Source organism: Oenanthe melanoleuca, chromosome 28 (genome assembly GCF_029582105.1).
Source record: "Oenanthe melanoleuca isolate GR-GAL-2019-014 chromosome 28, OMel1.0, whole genome shotgun sequence".
Classification (NCBI taxonomy): domain Eukaryota; kingdom Metazoa; phylum Chordata; class Aves; order Passeriformes; family Muscicapidae; genus Oenanthe; species Oenanthe melanoleuca.
This window is the reverse complement of record NC_079361.1, coordinates 2,553,420-2,575,898: the sequence shown is the minus strand read 5'-3', so window position 1 is coordinate 2,575,898 and position 22,479 is coordinate 2,553,420. Positions and strand designations below refer to the sequence as shown.

At 43.4% G+C, this 22,479-nt stretch overlaps 1 protein-coding gene across 11 annotated transcripts in view; it reads left to right on the top strand.

Moving 5' to 3' along the window:
* Positions 1-22,479, top strand: part of MYO9B (myosin IXB) — a 41,892-nt gene that overhangs the window by 16,986 nt on the left and 2,427 nt on the right. For 5 of the 11 annotated variants that reach the window (XM_056512962.1, XM_056512963.1, XM_056512959.1 and 2 more), the window contains 35 exons: positions 98-160; positions 291-390; positions 531-631; positions 841-970; positions 1,429-1,518; positions 1,766-1,882; positions 2,163-2,297; positions 4,124-4,245; positions 4,809-4,950; positions 5,187-5,382; positions 6,925-7,000; positions 7,388-7,477; positions 8,515-8,625; positions 9,672-9,711; positions 10,129-10,251; positions 10,679-10,759; positions 10,943-11,053; positions 11,560-11,682; positions 12,157-12,306; positions 12,412-12,578; positions 13,129-14,073; positions 14,581-14,647; positions 15,006-15,136; positions 15,776-15,933; positions 16,042-16,220; positions 16,696-16,794; positions 17,299-17,475; positions 17,934-17,975; positions 18,490-18,601; positions 18,750-18,820; positions 19,259-19,451; positions 19,772-19,900; positions 20,485-20,590; positions 21,246-21,377; positions 22,291-22,414. In XM_056512962.1, the coding sequence (XP_056368937.1) occupies positions 98-160; positions 291-390; positions 531-631; positions 841-970; positions 1,429-1,518; positions 1,766-1,882; positions 2,163-2,297; positions 4,124-4,245; positions 4,809-4,950; positions 5,187-5,382; positions 6,925-7,000; positions 7,388-7,477; positions 8,515-8,625; positions 9,672-9,711; positions 10,129-10,251; positions 10,679-10,759; positions 10,943-11,053; positions 11,560-11,682; positions 12,157-12,306; positions 12,412-12,578; positions 13,129-14,073; positions 14,581-14,647; positions 15,006-15,136; positions 15,776-15,933; positions 16,042-16,220; positions 16,696-16,794; positions 17,299-17,475; positions 17,934-17,975; positions 18,490-18,601; positions 18,750-18,820; positions 19,259-19,451; positions 19,772-19,900; positions 20,485-20,590; positions 21,246-21,377; positions 22,291-22,414 (4,933 nt within the window). The remainder of the gene's footprint in view (positions 1-97; positions 161-290; positions 391-530; positions 632-840; positions 971-1,428; positions 1,519-1,765; positions 1,883-2,162; positions 2,298-4,123; positions 4,246-4,808; positions 4,951-5,186; positions 5,383-6,924; positions 7,001-7,387; positions 7,478-8,514; positions 8,626-9,671; positions 9,712-10,128; positions 10,252-10,678; positions 10,760-10,942; positions 11,054-11,559; positions 11,683-12,156; positions 12,307-12,411; positions 12,579-13,128; positions 14,074-14,580; positions 14,648-15,005; positions 15,137-15,775; positions 15,934-16,041; positions 16,221-16,695; positions 16,795-17,298; positions 17,476-17,933; positions 17,976-18,489; positions 18,602-18,749; positions 18,821-19,258; positions 19,452-19,771; positions 19,901-20,484; positions 20,591-21,245; positions 21,378-22,290; positions 22,415-22,479) is intronic. The other 6 variants (XM_056512964.1, XM_056512965.1, XM_056512968.1 and 3 more) reach the window with 3 other exon arrangements.

The following is a 22,479-nucleotide window of genomic DNA, read 5'->3' as shown; positions in this document are numbered from 1 at the left end:
TATCATTATTTGAATTCTCTTGGCAGTTGCTGTCTGATGTTTTCTGAAGTCTTTTTTTTTTGTCCTCATGTTTATTTCATTTTCTGTGGCTCCTTAGGGCTGTGGTTGAAAAATACCTGCTTGAAAAGTCTCGTCTGGTTTCTCAAGAAAAAGATGAAAGGTAAGAGAGAAATAGTTTTCTAAGAGAATTAAAACCAGTAATTGAATGCAGTAATTTAAGAGCATCTGGATTATACAGAATAAAAGAAAATCCATTATATTTTCATGAGAGAAATGTATTGACTTTGCAGGAACTACCATGTCTTTTATTATTTGCTACTTGGAGTCAATGAGGAAGAGCGTAAAGAATTTCACCTCAAGCAACCTGAAGATTATTTCTACCTCAACCAGGTAATCTGTGATTTACCAATGCATTGGTATGGGCTTTCTGTGTGTTGTGTCAAAGATGAAAGGAAGGGGAATAGATTATACTGGGCTTTTTGTGATGTTTAGGTTTCATTCTTTGCCTTTTTTTGGATTTCTCTTTGCAGCATAACTTGAAAATTGAAGATGGGGAAGATCTCCGACATGAATTCGAGAGATTGAAACAAGCCATGGAGATGGTTGGCTTCCTTTCAGCAACAAAGAAACAGTAAGTGGAATTCTGTGAGCTTTTGTTGCTGGCAATTTTTGTTCATGGGTTGCAGTGAGCAGCTGGGATCACATGTGGTTCTGTAGGGAATGAGGAGAGCTGAGTGTTTGAGGACTTACAGACTAATTCTTGAGGCAGAATGAGATCTAACCTGGTATAATGAACTCTCTGAAGAAAAATTCTGACATTATTCAATTTTTCTTCCTTAGGATCTTTTCAATACTTTCAGCTATTCTGTATTTGGGCAATGTCACATACAAGAAGAAAGCCACAGGTCGGGATGAAGGCTTGGACGTGGGACCTCCTGAAGTGTTGGACATTCTTTCCCAGCTGTTGAAGGTGTTTCTCTTTAGCATTAATGTGTGATGCACCTGTTTGTCATGTTCTACCTCAGCATTTCCCTCAGATATCCCTATTGCTGTATCTGAATCTCCTTTGTGATACTTGCACAAAATTTATCTTGTGGGAGGGGAAGCATGAAATTAGTGAGATTATTTGGGTTAGAGATAGAATATAACCTATAGCATGGAAATAGAATTTGTTGACTCACCAATCACAGAGATGAGCAAGAACAGATTCAGTGTAGGTGTGTTCTTTGCCACCACAGGCAAACATCTGAATGAATGTAAACAAGATAATTTAAACAAGTTGTAGGACTTGTAATGCTACTGATGGATGATAAATGTGGCTGTTGTCAGAGAGCTTCTCTGAAGAAGTTGTATGTCCACTGCTGCAGTCAAATTAATCATTGAGGAGCTTGATGGTGACAGCAACTCTTGTTCTCTCTCCTTTTGAAGGTTAAACGAGAAATCCTGGTAGAAGTGCTCACAAAAAGAAAAACTGTGACTGCTAATGATAAGCTTATTTTGCCATATAGTCTCAATGAGGTGAGTAAAAGAACACTTGTAGAATGATTTTGAATAGCTGAAACTTGCTGTTTTGGGTTAAAAAAGCTGTTATGGTACACTTTCACATTTTGTGAGTGATGGTTGGAAAGTTAGAAGTTTGAATTAAAAGCAAATTGTGGTTTTACTTATCTCTGCTGGGTTGTAACCTGTGAGTGACCCTGGTTTGAAACGGAAATGATGATTTTTTTTTTTTTAAACAAAATTCTGAAGATTGTTTGATCTGCAGGCAATAACAGCTCGTGATTCCATGGCCAAGTCCTTGTACAGTGCTCTGTTTGATTGGATTGTTCTGAGAATCAATCATGCACTCCTTAACAAGAAGGACATGGAAGAATCTGTTACAGTAAGTCTCTCACAAAACCAAGTCTTTGCAGGCACTTGTGTGTTTGGCCCTAATAGTCAATGCTAGAGATGATGTGTTTTGATATCTGGGATAAATTTTGATACTTCTCAAGCCCATGGTAAATCTCCTGGTAATATTTATTCATCTCTGTTTTCACAGTAGACAGAACTATTAAATATTTAAAATCTTTCAGCACAGACTGCAGTGCTTTCTGGACTGTTTATCTGTTGGGGTTAAAGCACTGACAGGCTGGTAACTAGATTTCCACTTCTTCTTTTAGTGTCTGTCCATTGGTGTACTTGATATTTTTGGATTTGAAGATTTTGAAACCAACAGTTTTGAGCAGTTCTGTATAAATTATGCAAATGAACAACTTCAGTATTATTTCAATCAGCACATTTTCAAATTGGAGCAGGTAAGAAATGAGAGTGGCTGATGTGAACCCTGTTTTTATATAGTGTTTATGTATTATGCAAACTTAGCCTTTATTCTGCAAAACTCCATGGCATAATTACTTAAATATTTCTGGAAGTCTTTACTTTAAAATTTCTTCTTTCACTCTTGCTGTTCTTGTACTAACGGGGTCTTTCTTCAGAGGGCTGGCACTAAGTTTCTGCTTGACTGCAAAAACTAAGATAACATTCAGGTGATCCCAGACAGAAATCAGCTAAAACTGTGAACTTTGGTATTGGAAGTCTGTAGGTGAGGGGTTGGATTCAGGTGTTTTTGTTTAAATGGTTGGGAAAGAGCTTCTGATATTTTTGTCAGTCTGTAAGTATTTAATAACCAGTCTTTGCTGCTTCTCCCACCCATCTGCATTAGGGTACAGCTGAGCTCTGATCCTGGCAGTGGTCCTGCAGTCCTGCTATCACTGGCATGTGTTGATTGACTTGTTTGCAGATGGTGTCATCTGACAGAGCACTCTGAGTGCTGCAGGAGCCAACAGATCCTGTTCCTGCTCTGGGTTTTGGAGGGGAGTTTGCTCCAGACTTGGTTTTTTTCTGCTTTGTGCAGAAGTGTAGTTCTCAGGTCACTGCTGAAAGGAGTCATTCTCTAGTATGTGGTATTTTGTCAAAAACTTTAGGCAAGCATTTTAAAGAAAATAAAATTACCAAACATCCAAACTTGGTGTGTAAACATAATGTTGAGGTCTCTGTTTTGTAACTTAGGACAGAATTGGCTATCCAGGCTGGCCACAGTAAATAGTTACATTGTCTTCTCTTTTTTTTTCTAATGCCATTTTTCCAAATAAGCTTAATCCTTGAATGACCCATTTCCTGTATCTCTTGCAGCCTGAGGGCCCTCAGGGGGATCTCTATATCTTTTTAAAGAAAGGCTTTTTTGTCTGTAGAAAATGGCATTTCAGTTCTGTAACACGGTGTGCACTGTGTTGGGCAGACTGAATTCCACCTACTTAAAAATAATGCATTTATCATCAGCATCTAGAACATGAGAGGTGTTCTTTGTCCTTTGTTAAACATAAAACTTGCTTAATTTTCTGTGTGATTCTTTTGTTTACTTTATCATTTTTTTTTACTTTATTACCTTATCGTTAACTTTTTTGTGGGTATTTATAGCATTGAGAAAATCTGGCATTTTGCTTCTGTATCTTGGTGGAAACTTGTCTTGTCAAGCATTAGAGGGATTGTCACTTTAGCAGGAGAGCTTTATGTTCTCTTTTCAGGGAGCTCCAAATGTTCTGAGCCTAAGCAATATCCATTGCTTCCTCAGGGAAGTTCTGGTGCTGATGTTGTGGAGGCCTTAACTGCCTGTTTAGGAACTTCTGTTATTTTCTCTCACAGTGCAATATGAAAACTCTGGAACTTGATATTTAACTATTCTCATTTCCCATAATACAAAAATTATGGAAGAGAAAATAGACTTGAACTCCTTTATGTCAGCCCAGTTTTACTGGAGTGCTGTGGATGTAATGTCTGACTCCAGGGTTGTACTGATAGCTGGGAAGGCAGAGCACAGCAGAACATTCCTTTCACAGCTTTGGTTTTGAAATAGTTTTTCAAACAGACCCTGCTGAGTGACATGCCTGAGGACCTTTGATCTGTGCCACTATGCCTGTTCTTCTGTTCTTATTTATAAATTCTCCTTATTTTTGTCTCTGCTGCCTGAACTAACAAACTCCCTTTGCTGTAGCCATCCAAGGCTGTGTTTTAAGCACTTAGACCACAGGACATCAAAGGTCAGGGCACTGTACTGATAAGGGAATTTTCTTGAGCTACACAGGAGGAATATAAGAGTGAAGGGATCACTTGGCACAATATTGACTATACTGATAATGTGGCCTGCATTCACTTAATCAGCAAGAAGCCCACTGGCCTTTTCTATCTTCTGGATGAAGAAAGCAAGTAAGCAACAAACATCTTCTGAAAAAGCATGTGTGGCAGGGGGGAGGGAAGGATTGTGAAAGGGAACAGAAAAACAGCCCCTGAAAAATTAGAGGAATGTTGTGGGAAGCAAAGGGTTATATATGACTATGATTTACATTGGAGTTTGCTTCTAATGACTCCAGTATGGTGGTAAAAATACATTGATGCTAAAACTGAACTTTGGCTTATGCAAACTTAGAAACTTCCATGTTTGTGGCTTACCATGGAACTGCAGTTAAAGTAAAATGCATGTCTGTAAGTCTTTGGAGCATTAAGTAGCAAGTGTGGTAAGTAGTTAATGTGGTGCTAACTAAATTTGGCTGTTGAAGGAAGAGCAAAGATTGATGTATACTTGAAACCTCAGAATATCCTGCTGTGTGTGGAGCTGCTTGGTTTGAGCCCACCTTTAAAACTCAAAGCAGATGTAGAGGTCTTGGACAATTAATACTTTCTACAAGGTGCACTAGGTGTTCATTCTGTCACCCTAATAAACATACCTGTATTTGAGAAATAGCTGACCTCTTTTTGTCTTGCATTCCCAGTTTTCCACATGCCACCAACCAAACTCTACTGGCAAAATTCAAACAGCAGCATGAGGAGAACAAGTTTTTTGTCGGAACCCCAGTGATGGAACCTGCTTTTATTATTCGCCACTTTGCTGGCAAAGTGAAATACCAGATCAAAGTAGGTGATAGATCTGATGGGCACAAAAAAAAAATTCCTTGCCTTTTCTGGGAGTTTATTGTCAGGATGTAGAAAATTTGCTGGGAATGGGCTGGATCAGAAGGGTTCTCAGAGGTACCTTGGGTTTGCTTTAGGGTGGTGGTGTTGGCTGGAGGGCAACCATCACTATTATTCTGAAAAAACAAAACACAGGGAACTTTCCCCAGAGCTCACAGTCCCACGTGCCTGTTTTGCAGGATTTCAGGGAGAAGAACATGGATTACATGCGGCCTGACATCGTGGCCCTGCTGCGCAGCAGCGACAGCGCCTTCGTGCGGGAGCTGATCGGGATGGACCCGGTGGCCGTGTTCCGCTGGGCCGTGCTGCGAGCCGCCATCCGAGCCATGGCCGTGTTCGCCCAGGCCGGCCGCGACAGGGCCCAGAAAACTGCAGGTGGGGCGGGGATAGGGCTGGGAGCGGCAGGTGGGGCTGGGGAGGGGTAAGGATGGGGCTGGGAGCGGCAGGTGGGGCTGGAGAGGGGCGAGGATGGGGATGGGGCTGGGGAGGGGCGGGGATGGGGCTGGGAGCGGCAGGTGGGGCTGGGGAGGGGCGGGGATGGGGCTGGGAGCGGCAGGCGGGGCTGGGGAGGGGTGAGGATGGGGCTGGGAGCGGCAGGCGGGGCTGGAGAGGGGCGGGGATGGGGCTGGGAGTGGCAGGTGGGGCTGGGGAGGGGTGAGGATGGGGCTGGGGAGGGGTGAGGATGGGGCTGGGAGCAGCAGGTGGGGCTGGGGAGGGGCAGGGATGGGGCTGGGAGCGGCAGGTGGGGCTGGGGAGGGGCAGGGATGGGGCTGGCAGTGGCGGGGATTAATGGGAAGCTGCAGTTGGGGCTGGGAACAGCGGGGATGGGGATAGGGAAGGGCAAGGATGGGACACGGAATGGCAGGTGGGGCTGGGGAAGGGTGGGGATGTAATGGGGAGTGGTGGGGATGGGATTGGGGAATGGCGGGGATGGGGCTGTGGAGGGGTGGGGATGTAATGGGGAAGGGCAGGGATGGGGCTGGGAGCAGCAGGTGGGGTTGGGGAAGGGCAGGGATGTAATAGGGAAGGGCAGGGATGGGGCTGGGAATGGTAGGTGGGGCTGGGAGGGGTTTGGGGAATGGCAGGGATGGGATGGGGAAGGGCAGGGATGGGGCGGGGGACAGCGGGGATGCAATGGGAAACTGCAGGTGGCACTGGGAATGGCAGGGATGGGGTTGGGGAACAGTAGGGATGGACACAGAATGGCAGGGATGGGGCTGGGAACAGCAGGGGTGTAATGGGAAACTGTAGGTGGGGCTGAGAACGGCAGGGATGGGACAAGGAACGGTGGGGATGGGATTGGGATCAGCAGGGTTGGGACAGGGAACGGCAGGGATGGAACAGGTAACTGCAGGTATGGCTGGGAAACTGCAGTTATGAAACAGAAAACTGCTCTGAAAATGCTTAATACTCTACAATTATTCTGCTGGCAGAATGAGTTTGTGGCAAAAGCTCATGAACCAGACACCATCTTTGGTGCTAAAGGCACACAGAGTGTGGAAATGCTTTAATTTTCACACATGGAGGAGATTGTCACTGTTCTCACCTGAGGTCATTCAGCTTTCCTCCTCCAGTCAGTGCAGCATTTTCAGCAGGCTGAGACAGACTTGAAGGACTGTTTGTGAAGGTTGGGGGTGATAGTTCTGGTATTCTCATCTTATCACTAGTTTTGATCTGCTTAGACCTCTGTGAAATATCAAATGAGTATTCAGGATTAACTACTAAATTTGAGCAGCTGCAACTTCCTTTCTAGTAGAAGGGAGTTTGAGCAGCAAAGTACTGTAGCTTGATGAAGGACTGGATAAAAACTCCAGGCCCTTGGTAAATACTTTGCTTGCTAAAGTTGGTGGTTTGTTTGGGGTTTTCTGCCTGCTCATATCTTTGTCAAAATGCAATTGTTTGGTAATTTCCTGACAGGAGTGATACGTCAAGGACCCAGAGTTCCCCTTGGAGAACTCCAGAGATCGAATACGCCGGTAGAAAAAGTTTATCGGTGAGAAATACATCCTTAACCCCTACAGGGAACAGCCGAATTGCTGAGTTGGATTTTCACATATCAAATCTCAAATAGATCTTTCCACAAGGAAAGCAAGTTTTATTTCTTCTGTCTTGTTTTCTTTGGCCTTTTTAATACCATCAAAATAACACTCGAGCTTGTTTTATGTAAGAGCCAATGCCACCACATGTTGTGGACAGCCTCAGTTCCATTTACCACTGGGTTTTTGAGTTCTGTGTGGTTGGTGTGTGAAAATTTTAGCATTGTGTGCTCCTCTGCAGCCAGTCTGGGTCACTGAAGGGGGCAGAGGCAGGGCCAGGCTTACAGAAGTGTATCTGTTGCCTTTCCATGGATATTTAGGCTTTGTACATGTTCCTTTTGCAGCCGCTCAGTGCTCGATTTCTCATTTGATTGTTCTGAGGATTTCGATATAAATGCTTTTCAAGACATCATTTCTTTTTGTGAGAACAAGAAGTAAGTAGCAAAAGGCCTGAACTCCCAGGCCAGGGAGGCACATTTCCAGGACACAGTGACTTTCTCAGTGTGCTCTGGGTGACAGTTAAGCCATGGAGCACTTAAAGTAGTGACTTCATGCTGCTTTCTAATTACTGCATCCTGGAAAGCCTCTGTCATTTGGGTAAACAAAGAACTAAATATCCAATTTGGGTGAAAGGATTGGTCACAGCTTACCAGATCTGTTTCCTTGGCATATCTTAAATCTTGATATTCAGAAAAGTTCAGAGGTACTCAGGGAAGCAACAAGCCTGTGTAATAATGTTGCTGCTTCTGTGAGCAGCTCAGAATGGGGAGAGCATCTGAGAGTCAGAAGTGATTCTTACACTTCTGTTATTTTTGGTTTGTGCCTCTCTGGAGAGTAAAGAAGGTAAGTTCTATGCCAGGACACAGCACTTCACCGGCACAGTGCATGCTTGAAGAATGTAACACACATCACAGATCAAGGACCATCCCAGGCTTACTTTAAAAAGCTAAACGTGAATAAGTTTGAAATGGAGATGAAACCCAAAATTTCTTCAAGTATCCTTCTAACAGCTTGTTCATAACTTACCTTTCTGATATGAGTCTGTTTAAGTAGCCTCATTTTAGTAGTCAAATCTCTCTATAAAAGTGTTTACTGTTGGTTATAAAGATGCTTGTATCTACCTGAAAAGGTAGAAAAGCTTAACCAGAAGAGTTCCCTGCCTGTTAAGTGCATTTTGCCGAATTTCCCTCCATTTTCTGAATTGATGGCTCAAGAATTTGCCTTAGTAAGTAGAATCAGAGTAAGTTGAGTAGTAAGTTGAGACCCCAGCAATTAAATTTTCCTGATGGAGCAGGAAGTTCTTGTCATCAAAATCATTCATGTTTAGGAAAAAGTAGCCTGGGATTGACCTGCTTCCTTTTGGAGCACACTTGGTGATGGAACCTTTTGGGGTTTTTAACTCCTTTTTTCCCCCTCTCTCATGGCTGTGTATCTCTGTTTGCCACCTGTGTTTTGCTGTGGATCATTTTAGAGACATGCATGAACAAATCATCGCCAGTATTAAAGGACTGCCCTGGCAGGGTGATGATCCCTGTGAGCTGCTTCGGTCCCTCAGTCAGCTTCAACACCGCTCCCACCTCCTGTGAGTGCTCTGGGTATTGCTTTGAAAGTGCAACAAGAACCAAGCAGTTACTCCAATCCCTAAAAATTATGCTTGTGCCAAATTTATCTTTTGAAAAACACTAAACAAGACAATTAAAAATAAAATATCCCTTCTGCAGATAGGCTGTAGAGAACACCTTGTTGCTTTATTGCATTACCTGAGAGTTAAACCTACATCTCATGTGAACTTGCTTTAAAAACCTCAAGTATGTACTATGAGCTTGTTGTTGCAAAATATTCAATAGTGAGATCTCCTACAAGGTGTGACAAAACATTTCCTGAAATTCAGAGTGCTGGTGCTGTATGTATTCCTGGGTTTAGTCTTCACATCTGCATTTCTGTGCATGTGTAAGGAAATGAATCTGTGCTCTGCTGTGTGATAAGTAAATGTGAACTGGGTGGCTCAGAGCAGGAACCTGCCCTATATCACAGAGTTAATATGCTCAGAAGCAGCAGGATGTGAACTGCAGCCTTCTCTCTGAGAGCTTCCACTTCTTCCCCTTCTGTGTGTGGATGAGAGCTGTGCCTGAGGTGTGTGCCCTGCTCAGACATTGCAGAGTTCCTGGTGCTGGGGCATGCATTGTCCTCCTGGCAGCAGCTGGGTGCTTTCACAGAGGTTCTGCTGCCAGTAGCTGTAACTTCTGAATTGAGTATTTTTATTTGATAGTGCCTTTGTGTTATAATGAGTTTAATGACCATACAGTTGCTAAAGAGAACAACTCACGCCCCAGTAGTCTGTACAACAGAGTAGTTTTGAATAGCTTTGATTTCAGAAAAATGTTTCACTTTTGAAGGCTTCCAATACCTACAGAGTTTATTTAAGAAAAACAAAATTCTTGTTGCAAAGCAGTTTGCATTTCTTGCATTGATCACTTATGAAATGTGCATGAACACACTCTGATGCTGTTGTGCTAATTTTCTTCTGTCCTTCACCTTGCCTCATAAATTGCATCAACTTATGGTTTGCTGAAATAATCAAAAATCATGTGTATTTTTTTTCTTAAATTATCTTTAATATTTTAACAGGAAAAGTAAAGGTGTCAAGCAAAAGCAGATAATTCCCAAGGTAATCAGAAAAATTTAGATTTCTCTTGGGTTTGGGCTTTTTTGCACTGTGAATTTCATTTTGATTGACAGAACTCACTTGAGAATTGGTTTGTGTTGTAGGAAAGTTGTGTTATTTATCCTGACAAGCCAAAAAATAGGTGAACATTCACTTTAATAAGAATTATTTAATTAGAGGGAAAGCAAATGCAGTGATTATGTGATTCCCCTTGCTTACCTTACACTCTTGGCATAGGGCAGTGAAACAGTTTCACTTTTAAGAAATGGTTTGGCCCAAAATAGAAATAGTCATTAAATATAACATGCCACTGAATATGGAACTCTGGGTAACTGGTGTCATTCTGACTCATTTCAGACAAAATATTTCCCTTGTAGTTGAATGACTTGCACTTTGTTGATTAAGAAAATTTTCTTGTAGAACTTGCTGGATTCCAAATCTCTGAAGCTCATCATGAGCATGACCCTGCACGATCGGACTACAAAGTCCCTTTTGCACTTGCACAAGAAGAAGAAACCCCCCAGCATAAGTGCCCAGTTCCAGGTAGGTGGCACACCTCATGGCACAGGCCCTTCTGGGCTGGTCTGGGCTGGTCTTGCTTGGAAAACCAAGTGGATTTTATTGTTGTGGTTTTTTTGAAGTGAGGTTTATTACTTGGTTAAAATCAGAGTACATTTTGAGATGCCATTTATGCCATGGAATGTGTCAGTTCTCTGTACCAATCATTCTTGTGTACAGATCTAGTGCTACTGTGAGAGCATAGCCAAACCCTGCTTTAAACTCTCTTGAGAAAAGCTAAAAGCAAATACCAAATACAGGGATGTGCTGAGCAATAAGGGAGAGTCTGTTTGGATTTTGTATAGCCATGAGACCTAAAACAACCTGATTCCTGAGGCAGAAGCTGTCCTGCTGTCAAACACCACTCAAAATGCTGATACCTGAAGAAAAGCCTTTGTGACTTTCATTTCAGGCTTCACTGAACAAGTTGCTGGAGACACTGGGCAGAGCTGAGCCATTCTTCATCCGCTGCATCCGCTCCAATGCAGAGAAGGTGAGGCTGAGCTGCCTGCTGAGACCCAGGGCTCCAGCCTGGCAATCCCTTTATTTCAAGTATTCACTATGACTCTGTGTGCAGGTGAAAGGTAACCAAGGTGTGGGAGGAAATCTGCTGTCCCTGTGGCAGCAGCTGGGCTCCTCAGGCTCTCAGTGGCTGTTCTGTGCTGATGTTTTACAGAAGGAGATGCTCTTTGATGAGAGCTTGGTGCTGCAGCAGTTACGGTACACGGGCATGCTGGAAACTGTGCGGATCAGGAGGTCTGGCTACAGTGCCAAATACACATTCCAGGTACAGTGGGAACTGCCAGGGGATTGTGCTTTCAGGAATATCTGTTCTCTTGGGAAAACACATCTTGTGTGTCTCTTCATATGAGCCTCATGACCACTTGGGATGAGTTGTAAAAATGCACTGTAGTTTTGAGAGAGCCTGCACGGTAAAACGTCATAGTTAAACTGTTGTGAGTCATCTGCCAGTAAATTCTTCCTGGCTGTGTGAAGGAAAACATTGTGAGTGCAGCAGTCAGGGCTGCACAGTGCTGTCTCCATGTGGGAATTAGTTTTCTGTAAAACACTGTGTAGGTTTAGAGATCACATCTAGGTGATCTTTCCTGTTAACATGAGGCTGACTGTAGCCTGCATTTTACATGGAAAAATAGCTCAGTTTGGAGTGAGAGGTAAGAATTTTCAGATCCCTGTAGCTTTAATGTCTTAAATAGATTTCTATTTTAGAGCTAGAACTCTAAACTTGGGAGTTGCCTTCTAACTTTGGTCTCTTGTTGTCTCTGCTTTTTACAGGAATTCATCGACCAGTTTCAGGTGTTACTACCCAAAAATGCCAAAGCCTCAAAGGAAGACATTTGTGCTTATTTGAACAAACTAAAACTGAATGAAAACTACTATCAAATAGGGAAGACCAAGGTGTGTGAAACTATCTGTAAGGCAGTAAGAAACACTGATGTACACTGCAAAATTCAGTACAGTTCATTTACAATTGTTACTTTTCTCTGCTTTTTGTACCTAAATTGGCCATTTTAACTCTTGCAAGTGGTGACGCAGAGGTTATACTTGACCCCTTGGTTTTTGTGCCAACCTGGTTTCTTGACTACAGTACAAATCCATGTTTATATATAGTTTGGGAAATTGTTGCTATTGGCATTTGTCAAACAGGTCAGTGTTAGCATTTTAGAAAGGTTTTGTGATTTGAAGGCTGTTAGCACAGGTGTAAGTTTTAGAATCTGAACGCTGATATTTGAAAAGGCTTTTATTTTTTTGGGCAAGCTGTCAGCCGGAAAGATTTGGTGCAGTGGTACCAAACCGTTACCTTATCTGTTATGTTATTATAGCTCCAGTGGGGGCTGAAAGGCTCCTGCTAACTTTCCTTGAACTGAACAGGTTTTTATGAAAGAAGCTGAACGGCAGATACTGCAGGATACACTACACAAAGAAGTGATCAGGAAAATCATCCTCCTTCAGAGCTGGCTCAGGATGGTTTTGGAAAGGAGACGCTTTCTGAGGCTGCGGCAGGCGGCCGTTGTTCTACAGGTACTTTGAGAATTCCAAACTTTATTTTACAAACAAACAACTAAACAGTGTCATACATCACTCCCACTTGAGGCAGCCCTCCCTCACTTCCCCCTGGGTTTGCAGGCGTGCTGGCGCTCCCGCTGTGTCAGGATGGCTCTGCAGAGGAACAACGCTGCCATCGAGATCCAGGCGGCCTGGAGGCGGCACCGGCAGCGCAAACGCTTCCTGCAGCTCAGGAGGAGAGTTTGTCTCCTGCAGGCCCTGCTCAGGGGGCACCTGCAGAGGAACAGGTACTGGGGCAGGAGCAATGTGGCATGAAAACTTATGTTCAGTCAGCTGGCTTCACTTGCCAAGCTCAGTTTGTGTGTTGGGGGGACTTGTAAACAACTTGGTAAATTGTTGCCCAAGGAGGTCATGCAGAGCCCTGGAAGTGTCCAAGGTCAGTTTAGGTGGGACTTGGAACACCCTGGCTTAGTGGAAGGTGTGCCATCCCCATTGCAGGGGGATGGGAATGAGATGGTCTTTAAGGTCCTTCCCAACCCAAACCATTCTGGGATTGTGTGAACTTTAAGGTAGTTACTGCCATGTGATATTTCAGTCAGTATCAAGTGGGCAGTGGAGTGTGGACACTGGGTAAGTGCTCAGGAATTGAGCTTTATTCAGCTGAGCTGCAATGGTGCTGCCAGTCCTGACAAGCAGACACCTCCCTGCAGTTCCACTGGGACCATAGATGCAGTTTGGTCTTTACTGTTATTTCGGCTGCATTCAAGCAGTTAATGGGTTTTTTTTTAACACTTGGGCATTGAGGATTTGTGTTTTCGTATTAAAAATACTTAACAGATACCAGAAAATGCTTCTAGAAAAGCAGAAGGCTGAAGAAAAGCAGAGAGAAATGCAGGAAGATGAAGACAAAGAGGATGATACAAGCAAGGATGAGCAGAGTAAGCCAACAACAGATGAGCTGCCTGTGAAACAGGAGTCAGAGCCAGATCAAGCTGTTGAGGGTGAAGATCAAACTCAAAATAAACAAGCTGAAAACCTGAGCTCATCTGAGAAAGCCACATTACTCCAGCAGCACACGGTGGAGGGCTCAGAGAAAGGAACCAACAGCCGGGAGAAGCGGGAGTCCCGTCGGCAGAGGGGGCTGGAGCACAACGAGCTGCAGAACAAGCATGTGCTCCTGCCCTTTGAGGAACCATCTGTGCTGGGCCACCAGGAGCAAACTGCTTCTGAAGAGGCCCTGGAAACTGCTCCAGAGCCAGAGAAATCCACAGCACAAGAAGATAATGTCCTTCAGGAGAGCAGTGAGGGAGAGAAAAGCCCAAGTGACGAAAAAACTCTTTCAGACATTCCACCATCAAAGGAGATAAAAGAAAGTGGTCCTGTTCCTGAGCAGCCACCTGAATCAGAAGCAGAGGACACAGCAGCTGATAGAACAAAAACACAAGGGAATCAGAATAACCAAATAAAAGGCAGCCAAAGCTTTACCTGCTCTGAAAGGCCAAAAGATCTTGCACTGAATGTTCGAAACACACTGTCTGCTACTTGCAGCTTTCAGGGCCCTGCTGACTTGTGGGCAGATAAAAACAGGCAGCAGAGGGCAACCAGAGACTTGGACAGCCCCACTTCTGCCATCCAGAGATATGTGGATGACCCAGAGAAGCTAAAGTACAAGAGAGAGAAGTGGAAAGGAAAGAGACAGTCTGATGCTGGCCAGAATGATGTGCTGAGTCAGTCTTTGGATGGAAGGATACGTGTGGATAAGTCTCCTCAGGATCACCTAGAGTAAGGGCAGCTTCTTTTTATTCACTTCACAGAAAACAGGTATCTGTAATGTTTAAAAATCAGTGGAGAACTCCTGAGAGCCTGCACATTTGGGCCATGTTATGGGTTGAACAATTCCTGTTTTTCCTTGGCTCCCAGTCCTGCAGTGAATTGTATGGGCAGAATGTTTTCAGAAGCTCACAAAAGAGGCAAAGCCTGCCTGGCTCTGTTAAAATGGAGAGTCAGGCCATTAGTTGAAATAGTGTCTGGAGTTTATTTTCATGTGTTTTTTGCCCATGGGGAACAAGGTTTTAGTGACCTGCAGCTTGCAAGCATCATCCCTCTGATATGGCAGGAAATCTGACATTCCCATGCTTTTCAGTGTAGTGCATTTTAATTTAAAAGTAAATTGCAAGAGCTGATCAGGGTTCTGACTCAGATGTAGTGTTGATATGTGGGTTATTTAAAAGATATAAAGAGGCCACAGACTTTATTAAAATATATATTCTGAAACTCATCTTACTGCAGGAAGAAGGGGAGTTCAGCCTCATTTAGTGACCTCTCAACATTGGCCCAGACTGTTGCCATGAACCAGGTACTGATACTATTGTGCATATTTATACTTAATTATCACTGTTTATAAATATTAAAGACTTGTAAATAATTGTCTTTAGTGTGTTTCTGTGTTCCTTCAGGTTGATTTTCTTTTTGTTCAATACCCATGTAAAAACAGTCATCAGGAAGTATTATACAGTAATTTGAAAACCTAATTTTTACTAAATGGATCCTTGATCAAAGCATTAAATATTCTTGGCTCTTGTATTAGGAAGGTAATATCTGTTGGGTGAAGTGTTTTGTCTTGATATAGCAAACTTCACCATTCTAACTTTTAAAACCATTTAAAGAATCTGTGTCACTCAAAATGCAGTTTTGACTCTTCCTCTCTCCTGTAGCAATCACCAGATCCAATAGAAGAAGAAAAAGGCAACAAGAAATACCCTGTGCAGAAGAAGCCCAGTGACCACTTCCCTACCTCGGACTCGGCCGTTCCCGTGCAGCCAGCCAGTCAGCAAGGGGATGCCAAGTATGGCTTGTGTGTGTGACTGGCCTGTCTTTGGGAAAAGAAAAAAAAAAAAAGATTTTCCATTGGGTCTTGAGCTGGGCACTTTGAGAGTCTGATTGTGGAGAGGAACAAGTTGGCATCAGCTGCACGAGTGGCTGTGTTGCTGCTTCGTATTGCTCTGAGCATGATATCTGACCCTGCTGAGGAACAGGTTCTCTGCTTCTTGCATAACACTTTCTGTGAACTGGTTGTTTTTAAAATAAGAACCAACTTACAGCTGGGATTAAAGGTTCATGTAGTGTAATACAACACCAAGAGAAAAGCTGAAGAACCCAGCAAGCATGTAATGCTGCTTCCCTGGCCTGCTCCAGCCTCTGGCATTCTGCAGCCCAGGGACTTCCTGAGCCAGGAGTGATGTTTTGGATATGTGAGGTGTTGTCTGTGTGTGCTGAAGGTCTGATCTTGTAAATACTAGAAAGTCCAGGTGTGCTTTAACATTGTCTTGCCTTTTTTTGTGCTGTTCAGTTTTTCTGGAGGTTGGGCCTTAAATATTCCCCACAGTTGTGAATCCTGTTGTGGGTTCTTGTTAAGAGCCTGTTCTTGTGGCAGAGCCAGCTTCCATTACGAATGGGACAGACTGGTATCTGCTTTTGTATTCAGGTCTGCTTTCAAAAGCCCTCTGCGTAGACTTCTGGGGAAAAAGCCAGACAAGAAAATTGCAAAGGAGAGTTCTGATGTGACTGAGGAAGGAGACGGCCTCTCCCTGGTGTCTTGTGTGCTCTTCACAGACACAGGAGGAACCCAGAGAGTTCCAGAAGGTGAGTTTGGTGATTTAACCCTCAACAACCTACATCTTTTGTGTGAGGAAACAAATGCTGCAGGATTCCCTCTCCCTGCTTTAATGTCCAAATCCATTTCTTTGGCAGGCTCTTCAGGGCAGCCAGGCCGGCCCCAGGCTGGGAAGGAGAGCAGCAAAGCAAAGAAGAACAGAACCATAAAGATCAGCAAGATCTCCAGCGTGTCCCAGAACTGGCGCGCGTCCATGGTCCGGGAGATCGCCAATGCCAACGAGCTGAAACACCTGGATGAGTTCCTCCTAAACAAGGTGAAAGGCTCCCAGCCATGATGAAATTCAAGTCTTTGCTCACTGTTTGTCTAGAATTTTAAAGCCTGCTGGTCTCAGTGCAAGTCTGTGTTATAATCTTTAGCAGAATGGAATTGATTGGATGGTTTGTCTGAGTTAGGTCTGCATTAGGGCACTTCCTATTCTTTTCCTCGAGTTGCTGAATGCATAATTTTGTATTAAATACAATACAGGGTATTTGTGGTAGTTCTTTGTTTACAAATGAGTGGGCAGCAAAACTTGTATTAAAAAAAAGCAGGAGTTGTAAATAAAGAGAGAGTTCTCTAAAGCCCAGCTACCTGACTCCCATTTTGTATCATCAGCACAGCACATTAAAAAAATGTTGTTTTAAATAATTGGAATGGTCACAAATAACTAAGCCCAGCCACTGAAGCTTAACTCTGTTCAGATGTTCTTTTTTTTTAACAAAATCTGATGCAGATGTATTTTTTTCTAGATCAATGACTTACGCTCCCAGAAGTCTGGTGTTGAATGTTTGTTTTTTGAAGCCACAGAGAAGTTCAGAGGAAACATCAAGACCATGTACTCTGCTCCTGTAAGTAGTAAGTTTCAATAAAGGAAAGTTGGCAGGCAGTAAATGAGTTGGGTGTGTAGGTTAAAGGCTTGGCCTGCAGCTCTTCAACAAAGCAGTTCAGCAATTCTCAGCACAGAATTCAGAGCTGAATGTTAGACTCATTTTACAGTTCTGCTGTAATCTCAAGCAGCCTACTCTGTTTTCCTTTTCTCATTCACTCAGCCATAAATTTATTTTTAGAAATTGATGGATTTTGCTTTCTTCAGCCTCCTAATGCTGCTGTGTTTGAACACCAAAGAGAAGAGCCAACAGCTTTTCCAATATTCTTCTGACACTGCCTTGTGTCAGCCAAGTGCTGTTGGACAGTGCAGAGGGAAGTGTGTTCACTTGTTTCTGTCATGGGCTGTTATCTTTGACTTTGATCATGGCTGTACTTTTTCACCTCTGAACTTAATTACATGAAAATATGAAACTGTCTCAACTGTATCAAAAAGGAATGTCTGACAAGTACTTTTCCTTCTTTAGAATGGACAAATCCATGTTGGCTATAAAGATCTGGTGGAAAATTACCAGCTCCTAGTTACAAACCTGGCCAAAAAAAGGGAAGAGAAAGAAGTCAAGCTGGTTTTGAATCTCTTTCTATCCCTTCTGGATGAATTCATCAGAGGATATACAAAGAAAGAGGAATCTGAGCAGCCCAAGGTATGAAAGTTATTGTGTTATTGGTTTATGGGATGGTGAAACACAGTTGCTCTCTTAACATAAGGGAGCAGAAACCTTTTCCATGGCATTCTTTATTACTTGGGAAACACTGGTCATACACACGTGTGTAACAAATTCTGATTGCTGTTACACCTTTATGGAATTGTTAATTTTTAACTTAATATTTTCAGAATCTGAAAGTGTGCATTTTCTTTGGTGAAAACATAGGAGTTCTCTGGAGGTTTGAGAGATGGAATTGCTTTGTCATCAGGCAGTGAGCTCAGTTGGTTTTTAGGAAGTTGGTAGTGTGAGACAACCCTCAAACCAAGCTGAAGCTACAGGATAGTGTCTCGAATGTCTGGAGGTGAAGTAAAGTCTGGGAAACTCAATAGGGGAGGAAAAAAAGGAATGGAATGTCTGAATTTCAAAGACTAAGGCCAGTTTGTTTCCCACTGCAGCAAACCAAAGCCCAGAAGAAGAAACGGAAACAAGATCGTGCAGTAAGTGCTTTCTTTCTGCAATAATCCAAGTCCTCAGGTGCACTCACAGAGCACAGACACCCTTTGAAGAGCTTGATTTTGTACTGACATTCTGGTTTGTTTGGCATGCTCGTTCACTTCTCTTTTATGAAAATATGACAGTATAAAACTGGTTTTCACAAAGCAGAAATCTTGCTCATGCAGTGACAGATGGTACTCAAGCATTTTCTTGCTTGTCCATAGCTCCTGTTAGAGTGTAAAGGCTTTCTCAAGCATTGGCTATTTAAAAGAAAAAAACTACTAAATATTAACAAAACTATAGCTCTTGTATTGTACTGATGAACTTTAAGGCAGCAAGTCAATTATGAAATGTTCCAGCCAACCTAACTGCCTTAAGATAGGGTGAAATTTGGTTTCAGGGTGAAAGCTTTCAGCTGTAATTGTAAAATAAAAAGTGAAAATCTGAGATAGGGTAGATGGTTTTAATTTTTAAAAGGCAGAAGGACTTCACTGGTTCCTTGCTGTCTCTCCCCAGATTGAAGAGCACAATGGCCACGTGTTCACCAACTACCAAGTGAGCATCCGGCAGTCGTGTGAGCACTGCTCCTCCTACATCTGGCCCATGGAGAAGGCCTGTCTGTGCAGTGGTGAGTGAACACCTCAGCTGTGCAGACTGCCTGTGACTCTGCCTGCTACAGATGGGCCCTGGGAACAGGCCATATAGAAAGTGAGAATTCAAGATGTAAAGTGTTTCAGTATGATTTAGATGCTTATAACAATTTCTCCTTTCTCTAGTTTGCAAACTGACTTGTCACAAGAAGTGCATGTCCAAAATCCAGAGCAGCTGTACCTCCTGTGGGAAAAAGGTAAGGCTCATGGATCTAGGATGGGGTTCTGTGGTACCAGAAGTGATGCATGCAAAATGCTGTCTTTATTTCTCAGTAAATGAACAGGGAATGTCCAGGCACTGAATAAAAACTGCTTAAACAGTTCCCTCCTCTGTCTGCATGTAGTCAGAGAAGGGCCCTGCACTTGCAGAAGCAGAGCACTCTAGGAGGTGCTGCTTGAGCTAATTTAGGAACCCTTCTCACAGAGTGTGTGTACAGTGTTGGCCAAACTGATAAATCCTACAGTGTGAACCATAAAGACTCTTTATTGCTGCAGCTCAGCAAATCTGCCTTATGACCAAAGCCAGAATAGAACACTCAGCTCCAGTTTCTGGAAGCACAGGGTAGCTGTAGCAGGAAGCCATGGCCCTGTCCAGCTGGGGAAGGGGAGCTGACAGGGCTCACACGTGTCCCCAGGGCGAGCAGGACGCGGAGCCGCGGCACTTCGGGGTGTGTGTCAGCGCCCTGACCAGCGACAGGAACTCGGTGCCTGTGGTCATGGAGAAGCTGCTGGAGTACGTGGAGATGCACGGGCTCTACACAGAGGGCATCTACAGGAAGTCAGGATCAGCAAATCGCATGAAGGAGCTGAAGCAGTTGCTGCAAGAAGGTCAGGCAGTGTTGTCCACCCTTTGCACTTCATTGCAAGATATCAGTTTTCCCTGCAATTCTCTTCTATCTGAAAGTGTCTGTCACTTCTTAAGTGTTTTAAAAGTAGCTTTTTGTTGACTGTGCAGGCTGCATTATTCTTGTTGGCTGCCTAAAGCTGTTTAGGATCTTTAAATTACTATCTTTTGCCTATTTCTAACTTCTGAATTGCCATTTGGATTCTGTGAACAGAAGTTTTGAATGTTTCTAATCTTATTTCTATGGAGTCTCATTGTGTGCATCAACGGATTCAACTGCTCTAAATAAAACATTTCTTTTCAGACCCAAACTCAGTGAAACTGGAGAATTACCCTATTCACACCATCACAGGGATCCTTAAGCAGTGGCTGAGGGAATTGCCAGACCCACTGATGACCTCGGCACAGTACAATGATTTTCTCAGAGCTGTAGGTAGGTTTTAAAACCATTCTTTAAACATTTCTTCTTTAACTCATTGTGTCCTTGGGAAAAGAAACTCTTTAAGCTGCTCATGCTGACTAAACAGTTCCTTCCAATGTACTTACAACAATGATTTCAGACATTTTACATAAAACACTTTACAGGGAATTTCTCCTCTAGCTTACTTGATCTTACTTCAGGGTTCTTTTTTTATTTTTAATGCGTCACTTACAGCTGCTCTTTCTAAAAACTGTATAAGCATATGAATAAGTTTCCTCTCAGGCAGGATTTCTCCTCTTGTTATTCTGGACCAGATCTAGATATACAGATACTTAAAATCCCTAGATTCTTTTAACTTCAGTGGTATTAAGGCACCCAAGACAGTGTTTTAGGTCTTAGTGTGTCACCTGATGATTGCTAACAGCAGCAGCATCTAAAAATGCAGGGTAATTGCAGTGCCATGAGGGGTACTTTAACATTCAGTTATAGCAGTTGCTAAATGAAATTACAGTAAGACTAAGCAGAATTTAGGAATTTTTAGCTTTCCACTAGCCTCGCACAGCAATTAATATCTTCTGTTTTCTTCCTTTGTGCAGAACTGCCAGAGAAACAGGAGCAACTCCATGCCATTTACAGTGTCCTGGAACAGCTCCCACAAGCAAATCACAATACCTTGGAACGACTCATCTTCCATCTTGTCAAGTAATGAGTTTAATTATTTCATTTGTAGAGAAGATGGGATTCTGAATGCTTCCTGGAAACTTTCTAAAGTGTTAATCTATTGTGCTGCTAGTTTAGAAATGAAAGAATTGAAGCTGGTAGTTGTGCTCATGAACAGGTGTGTGGTTACTTCTACCACCTGATGTATTTGGATCAAACCAGGTCAGAACAATTTTAGACAAGGTAGATCGCAAAGCCTTGGTCAGTCATGTGAGCACCAGGATTTTGACAGGGGTTTGCAGTGAACTGAGGATGAACATGTGCAAGTCCCAGGAGCAGAGATAAATGATGCTGGTGAAGGGACTGCTCTTACCCAAGGAACCTGAGGATTTTCCAAGCAGCCCTCTGAACATGGGCAGAAAGGGCTTTTGAAGAGAGGATGCTGAATCACCAGACATGCTTTTGAGAAATTACCAGACTAGCTTAACCTGGTTGACTCCCTGGTCCTTTGATACATGACATATTGTCTTCTTAGTAGGTATGAAATAATTGCAAAGCTTGTTTGGACTGCTGTACATACTGAGTGTCCAAGAGGCCTCCTTACATCTTATTTGGGAACTCTGGCAAGGTGTGATCAGGGTGTTTGTATTCTAGCAAGGGCTGTTTAAAATCTCTTTTCCTGCATGCTGAATTGCAGAGTGGCTTTGATAGAAGATGTGAACCGCATGTCCCCCAACGCCTTGGCCATCGTGTTTGCTCCGTGCCTCCTGCGCTGTCCTGATACCTCTGACCCCCTGACCAGCATGAAGGATGTTTCAAAAACAACCATGTAAGTTTTGGCAGTCTGCTGAGCAGCAGTGTTTTGGAATGGGATGGAAGGTCAGAACCACTACCTGTATTGGTTACAACTTCATTTGTATCGAGCTGAGAAGCTGAGGTTCAAGAGTAGTTGAATTCTATCTCTGCCAGTGCTGCCAATTCAGACCTTCCACCTGTCTCCATTTTACTAAGCATAAAGTAGGATGATCTATAAGTCTTAACTATCAGGTTTGTGTTTTACATCAAGATAATCTATTTTTGGGGGGCTTGTACCCTAATCATCTATTTTGCTGAGATACAGGACATAATAAACAATATGATATAGAATTAAGCTGTTTCCTGCATACTTGGAACCCCCTGATGATCTCTTCAATTATTCTTTGAATTGAAGAAGGTTCTGTCCTTGACCCTCTCTGTTCTCCTCACCCTCCAGCAACTCTGGCTGTGAGAGCCCCTCACCATCCTCACTGCTTGGCTGGCCTTGTCTCTGCCTCCAACGAAAACAGTTTGAAAAATGACAGCTTTTTGTAACTTCTTACTGATCCCTGGGGCCATAGAGGTGGAGAAGGGCAGTTGCAGGCTCGTTGTGTCTCTGCCAGCCTGTGCCAGCACAGGGACAGCAGGTAGAAGCAGCTGGAGCTGTTGGCAGCCATGGCAATGTCTGTCTGCTCACCACTGTGTCCAGCCAGCATGGGAGGCTCTGGTGGTCCCAGGAGGAACATGTGCCATTACCTGTGATCATTTCCTGTCCTGTTGTGCCTGCTGTGTTGGACTCTTCACCCATGACTGTGCAGTGCTGCTGTGGTCACGCTCCAGCCACGTGTGTGACAAACACCCCCAGCCAGGAGCAGCATCCCATCCCACCATGGTTGTTTCAGAACCTTCATGGTAGGAAGCTCAATAAGCTCTTACCTTTCTCACAGGTGTGTAGAGATGCTCATAAAGGAGCAGATAAGGAAGTACAAGATAAAAATGGAAGAAATCAATCAGCTGGAAGCAGCAGAGAGCTTTGCCTTCCGACGGCTCTCGTTGCTTCGGCAGAACACGGTAAGTGTTGAAATAAAACACCAGCTTCTCAGGGAGAGAGTACTGCTTCTGCCCATCCATTCAGT